Source organism: Otolemur garnettii, unplaced genomic scaffold (genome assembly GCF_000181295.1).
Source record: "Otolemur garnettii isolate 467f Iridium unplaced genomic scaffold, OtoGar3 scaffold00125, whole genome shotgun sequence".
NCBI lineage: Eukaryota > Metazoa > Chordata > Mammalia > Primates > Galagidae > Otolemur > Otolemur garnettii.
The window spans coordinates 34,776-41,900 of record NW_003852520.1 but is presented as its reverse complement, the minus strand read 5'-3'; the positions used below and the strand labels follow the sequence as shown (position 1 = coordinate 41,900).

Sequence of the window (7,125 nt, the reverse complement as noted above, 5' to 3'; positions counted from 1 at the left end):
CTTAACTGTATTTGAATAAATGTAGATTGTTGTATTATACTTAATAAAAATAAGACATCTATCCCCTGAAAATAAGCCCTAGTATGTCTTCTTGAGAAAAAATAAATGTAAGACAGTGTCTTATTTTGGGGGAAACACAGTATATTAAGTGCATAGTGAGTATTACTGGAAGTCAAATGAGAGCTGCCTGTGTTTGAATATGGGAGGATTTGTAGTTTTCCAGTAACCAGCCTTTCAGAGTCAGATAGTCCTGCTTTGGAGAAGTGACAAATTGGAGATGTGTTATAGGAGATTTAAAATTTATTTCCTGCTCTTAAAAAAATCATTTTCGTAATTCTGATCTGCAAGATTCTTTTCAACTTTGCCTTTTTAATCACTGTTTAAAAAAAAAAAAACACAAAACACAAAAAAAAACCTTATCCCATCAGAGACTCAACCCTATTCATAGGGTTCTATGTCTCCAGAACCAGAAGACAGAGTTCTGTGGCAGCGGGACAAACCTGTGGTTCTGTTGCCAGGATTGATAATGAGTTCTCTTTCTGTAAATTCACTAGGCCAGTAGAACAAAAGGTAGAAGGAAACAGGCAGGGGAGAGAAGCCCTGGTTTCTCCTCCTTATGCCTCATTTGCCTTGTGAATTTCCAGCCTTCTGTGGAAGCAAACTTAAGTGAAACTAATAGTAGGAGATGTGTTTGAAAATTATTAATAACTGGAATAGCTCGACTCCAAGAAATCTGAAGGCCTTTTAGGCAAGTATATATTTATATGTAAAGGGAAATAAATATTCAGTTTTCTAGAAATCCTATACAGCGAGATCCATTTCTTCTTAATGGCAAGCATCGTTCTGGGCAGTTTGCTCAGAAAATCCACCTTCAGATTCTGTCTCACTCCCACCTCCATCCTCAGCTTCTCTCCCATCCACCTCCTGGGAAATTCCCTTTGGAATTCCCTTTGGGTATGTAAGAGAAAACTTTTTTTCTAGGGGTTAAACAATTGGTATTGGTCTTCTCTCTTCTTTTGCTTCCCTTTTCTCTGGCTCTCTCCCTTCCCCGGCATTGCCCTCCTGGGGGAAAGGACAGTGAGCAGATGCCGTCTTGGGGACTAAGTCCTTCCCCTCACCCAGGAGGCTGATGAGGATAGAGGTGCCTTGCAGCAACTGTCCCACGAATCACTTTCTGTCCTGACATTTGATGCAAAACCTTGAACAGACACCTAAATCTGCACATCTAAAAAGAAGATGGCTGCCAAAACTTCCTAACATTCTGTCACTAGGTTTGTTTAGGGAGCCATTTGATTATTGCTTTCATGATATTCTTGTAAGTTACATATTTTTTTTTTCATAGCCTTAACAACACTCATCCGAATGGCTACTTGGTCAAATTGCTTTTCAAGTGTCTTTTTAGCATAGGGTGGGGGCTAGCCACACCCTTGGCCGCCCCCAGGCCTCTCTCCCTACACCCTGATCGGCCTCCTTTCTTCGAGGCTGCAGCCCAGTCCTTACCTTAGGCTTTCAGCTCATTTTCCCCCTGCGTTTCACATATTTCTAGGTTAGCAAAATTGTGGACCCTGGAATGAGATGGTTTAAATTGGAGTCCCTCCTCTATTCCTTAGACACGAGTGACCCTTAGTGCCTCTGTTAGCTTACCTGCCAGGCAGGGGTAACCTTCCCCAGGCCCTGGGAACAGCATTCAGTAAAAAGGTGTCAATGAATGGTGGTGAAACTATCACTGTTGTCTTTCAGCGCAAAAATGTATAAGTCTCATAGAATTTCCCCCGACGTTTCATACCCTATTCAGTTACTAAGCAATCTATTTGTTTTCTAAGTTTTGGTTATCTTCAGAGATCCCAAACTTCATTTGTATGAAGAAGATTGATATTTCATTATTTTTGCATAGAGAGAGTCTTGCTTTTATTTTTCATTTTTACCTGCTCACTTTACTGCCCTTGAACCTGTACTCTAGGAGGTAGGCAGAGTCGAGAACCAGTGGGGTTAATATACACTTGATGCCAGGCCCTTATGGTACCTGGACTCAGCTCCAAAGGGCTTGTTTAACTGAACTGTTGCAGCTCTTTGCTTTCCCCTGAGATGTCTAGGAATAGCTCAGAAATCAGATTTCCAGCTGGGCAAGGTGGCTTACAGCTGCAATCCCAGCACTCTGGAGGCTGAGGTGGGTAGATTGCCTGAGCTCAGGAGCTCAAGACCAGCTTGAGCAAGAGTGAGACCCTGTCTCTACTAAAAATAGAAAAACTAGCCAGGTGTTGTGGCAGGCACCTGTAGTCCCAGATACTCAGGAGGCTGAGGCAGGAGGATCACTTGAGCCTGGGAGTCTGAGGTTGCTGTGAGGTATGACACCACAGCACTCTACCCAGGACAACAGAGCAAGACTCTATTTCAAAAAAAGAAATCAGATTTCAGACATCCATGTTATTTTTTTCTCCTTTGTACTTCCCAGGTTATATTTCTAATAACCTTTGTTTTCACACAGGAAAATACAAAACAAAACAAAACATGTCTCATGAATATGCCCCTCCCTCCTCCCTCAGCAGCTTCTATGGCCGGGTTGGGCCCTTCACGGGCTGTTCTAGTCTCTCGAGAGGTGACATCAGGGTTGAAAGGAGATCAACAGGAAGGAAGATTCCAGCTCAAAAAAGGAGAAAACTGGCGTTAAGTCCTGCCCAGCCGAGGAAAGGGCTGCCCCTGGAATCAATGAGCGCTCTGTTTCTGCACATTCCCAAACAGGGATTCCCCAGGGACTTGTTTCCATTTTTCTACATTAGCATGTATAATCCTGAGAGCAACACTTAAGTGACAAAAATACTAATCCAAAAATTCAGTAAGAAATAAATCTGCCATTAGTTTGTCATTAAGTAAGAAAAATGGTTTCTGTAGTGTGAGTGAGACACGATGCCAGGGGATTGGAAGAATGTTCACTGAGGTCCCCATTCTGCAGTTGTCAAGAAAGAGCAGACGAATTCACATGTGAAGTTAGGTAGCGACATAGCGGGAATGTGCTGCAGATGGCACCTTGGCCCTCTGGGGCTGCCCTCACAGAGAGCCACTGCAAGGTGGCTTCAGCAGCAGACGTGTCCCTGATGGTTCTGGAGGCTGGAAGTCCAAGCTCAGCTGTCAGCAGGTCCGGTTCCTTCTGAGGCTGCCTCCTTGGTCTGCAGGTGGCACCTTCTTCCCGTCCCCTTGCACAGTTTGTCCTCTGTGCACGTGTGCCCCTGCTGTCCCCCCACGAGTCCTCATCTCTGCTCTCAGAAGAACACCAGTCAGATCGGATTAGGGCCCACCTAACTGCCTCATTTTAACTCAGTCACCTTCTTAAAGTCACATTTTGAGGAGCCGGGGGTTAGGATTCAACACAGGAATTGGCTGGGGCGGTGGAGAGGACCCAGTTCCACCTGTAGCAGATGGCCTTTTGGAGAAGGGTGAGCAGAAACTGGATCTGTAAGAAATGGGGTGGGGATTGGACGGGTGGGAAGGTGGGAAAGAGGGGAAAATTCAACTCACAGAGACAAGCTAGGGCACACTCGGGTTTCTTCTTATCCTGAACAAGCCTTCAGGACTAACAGACTGTTTTTCCTTTGCAGAAGGCAAACTCAAATCATTCCCAGCAAGAGATGCTCTCACCAGCCCTGACTGGGGAAGTGACTGTAAGTTGACATTTAAGTGACACTATTCTTTGGCTTTGTGGGTGAAAAGCATCATTGAGTGAGGGACAGGGATGAAGGCTGTGCCCACTGCCACGTATGTCTGTGGGGCCACTTTTCGTGACCCACACCAGCCTAACAGACGGCACTCCCTGCTGGACACGTAGTGGCTGGTCTCATAGATTTTCATGTTTAGGGAAACTTCCTGCCTTCCTCTTCTAACCTGAATATAGTTTTAGTTTGTTTTCTATTTTCTTAACCAGGTTCCATTTCATGTTGTACCCTCCATTTTCAATAAATTGCAATTTAGTAGGACTTCCACAGTCTAGAAATTCTTTTGAATGTTTGGGGGGCTTTTTATTAGAGTCTGAATTTTTATTAGTTTTCTTAGAATTTACTATAACCAAAACCCAAACCAAACCAAAACAGAACCCCCACCCCGCCCACAAACCTTCTCTCCTTCCTTCTCCTTTTTCCATTTGAATGCAAATAGAATATATCTCAATAACTCTAATTTCACAGTCCATAATCTGGGGACTGTGCTGGAATATGGTACTCTTTTCCTCTGTAGAAGATTTACTTTCTTTTCTCTATTTCTTCTAAATTCAGGGATTGATACAACCATCAGTTCTATTCAGATTATGGAAATTCAGCAAGTAATAGATCATCGGTATTGCAGTAGAAGCCTCCAGTGCGGGTGGGTATCTGCAGTTTACCCAGGGCACTGGGGTTACGTGGTAAAATCAGCGTGTGCTTACATTGCTCCTTAAGTGAAAACACATTTCTTATACTGGGGACAAGGGAATCATAAAATTGTTGGTATTAGCAAACGTCAATAAGCCCTGGGCCCAGTGATTCCAATCTCCTGATTTAATGGATAGGTCCAAAGCAGAAAGCCTGGCTGATGCTGAGGGCGCATCCCAGGGCACAGAGCTGCTAGTTAATCTCATAGACAAGAAAGACATTGTTCCTGATGGCTCCAAGTTACGGGGGAGCTGACATTTGCACATTTTAATAACAAGGGATATTACTTTTAATTACTGAAAAAATGTAGCTTATCTTAGCTTTTCCAGTTAAGAGGGAAAAAGTCAGATATTCATTGAAAAATTTATCAGCAACACGCGGCCTTTGTGTGTGTGCCCTATCTCCTGCATTGAGGTTAATGGTGCCTCTGGAAGCTCAGGGCAGGTACCATATGCATATTGCAGGCATTAAGAATAGCAGTTATTTTTCTTAATTTGATAAATGTTTATTGGGTGTTTGCTAGGTTAAAGGCAAGGCATAATGGGGTCATAAACCCTATGTCTTTTCAGCCTTATTTCTTTTTTAACCTGGTGCAACTTAGGCTTTAAGCTGATGGCCCTTTGAGTTTAAGTAACCTGCATGGCGCTGTATGATTTTTTCACAGCCTCTATAATTATCATCTCCTTGAATCTCACAACCCACCCTGAGGCTGGTGTTCTTCTGTCCCTATTTTGTAGTCAAGTTTTAGTGAGCTTGAAAAGGTCAGAGGCAGATGGTCAGGGTGGCAGGTGACAGGATGGAGAGCAGGACAATTCAGGTTCAGATCCTAGAACTTCCACAAGATGTTCATTCTCCCTGCACATGTGGTCTCTACCCTGAGATGGGGATGCTGTTGACAAGTGAGGTTGCTGGGAGCACACAGATCCTGGGAGGGGGTAACAGGAGATGAAGACACTTCCCAGGCTGGCTGGGTGCCCTTGATCCCAACACAGATCCTGCTATTTGTCTAATTCCTTGTCAGTGAAATAACACTGTTCTCAAGTTGGCACACTCATAGCACTCTTATTTTTTTTCCAGTTTTATGGGGGGAATAATTGACAAATACAATTGTATGTGTACAGTGTGATTTTTTAAATATACCTATACATTGCAAAATGCCAGATCTTTCTCTTTCCTTTATCTTTGCTTTCACATTTTTAAAACTTAGTTTACTATTATATAAAGAAAATCTAAAATGAACACCTCCCAATTTTCTGGTTTGTCTGATTTTAAGTTGTTTCTCCATAAAATTCAAGGGATAGCCAGGTCTTAAGAACATGAGCCGAATACAGCAGGCCCTTGTGCTGGAGCTTCTCCTGACATTATGAATCAGAGACATGCCCCTCTCATCCTGTGTCCCTCAGAGGATGGGTGTAAGCACCTCTGTCTTGTAAGAGTCACCATTACTAGAAATATTTTAGCAGATTCAAGTTCTAAAAGTACATATTTCCTCCTCATGTTGCTTAAAAGGGAGTTGTTTATGGTAGAAAACCTGGTATTTATTATTTCCAATCTTCCTATTCAAGGAGATTGTTTGTTTGTGGCCTTTGCCTCATTTGTCTGCAGATATCTGTATCTCTTTAGAGGGAACTGAAGTGATTTCCTATGTGCATTTGGGATTTGACTTTCCATTTTTGTGTGTGTGTTGTTCTAAAAAACTATAAATTTTTGTGACACATTTTATATTGCGACCTGAAAGAGTTCACTCTGCAATTTGACAGGGATATCTCAGTAAACACAAACTACGCCCTGTTAAAGTCGGTTCTCTGTATTTATTATTTACTATACAGTTCTTCACAGTTTACATAGTATACAATGGGTGACAAAAAGCCTACTGAAGCCTTTCCTGTGTATTTTTACTTGTGGTTTTATTTTTTCCATAATTAGGTTTGGAAATTACAATTTCAACATTCCGGTTAATAAGCACACACCCACCAATGTCAAATTCTCCCTGGAAATAAAGTAAGTGCATGGCTTGAACAATTTCATATTTATCATAATTAAGGTGCAAATCTGAATTCACTTCACCAGTGGATCAGTAAGTTAGGTGGTAGAAATATCTCAGTTTCTGGTAATTGACTGATGGAAAGGTGGGCCATTGGAGGGAGGGATCTCAGAAGCGGGTGGCCGGGCTCTGAGCTGTGTATCAGCCTGCCAAGGGGCATGACTTTGGTGCTCACAAGCTGTGGCCTGTCCCTGACATCTCTCATGGTACTAGATGGGAACCAGAGTAGCAACATGGCCCTGGGATAGGGTGCATGTTTAGGTGAGTTACTGGTTACATGTCAATGTAGATGCCACCCCTTTTTCTCAGGAGAGAGGGAAAAAAAAACAACCAGGGTTTGGATTGGGCTTAAATGTTCTGTCATATCCTCATTCAGTGATCTTGGAGAAGCCATTAATTTTTTCTGAGCTCCCATTTCTTTGCTTGTAAAATGAGTATTCTGTGATCTCATAGCATTTGTGGCACTGCTATGGGAATTAATGCTAATAATGGTGAAATTAACAACCAAGATTTGCAGAGCACAGCAATAAGGCAGATGCTATACGCACGAACACCGAGCCATATAATACTCACCATGATCACAGTGACGTGATGTACACTCTAACACTGGGCCACATAACTCTCACCACCATCACAGAGACCCACTGTACACTCTAACACTGGGCCACATAACCCTCACCACCA

At 42.9% G+C, this 7,125-nt stretch overlaps 1 protein-coding gene across 1 annotated transcript in view; it reads left to right on the top strand.

Moving 5' to 3' along the window:
• Positions 1-7,125, top strand: part of MYRFL (myelin regulatory factor-like) — a 148,570-nt gene that overhangs the window by 125,881 nt on the left and 15,564 nt on the right. Inside the window, exons 20-22 of the mRNA XM_012810094.2 lie at positions 3,594-3,656; positions 4,263-4,350; positions 6,324-6,398. Of these exons, the coding sequence (XP_012665548.2) occupies positions 3,594-3,656; positions 4,263-4,350; positions 6,324-6,398 (226 nt within the window). The remainder of the gene's footprint in view (positions 1-3,593; positions 3,657-4,262; positions 4,351-6,323; positions 6,399-7,125) is intronic.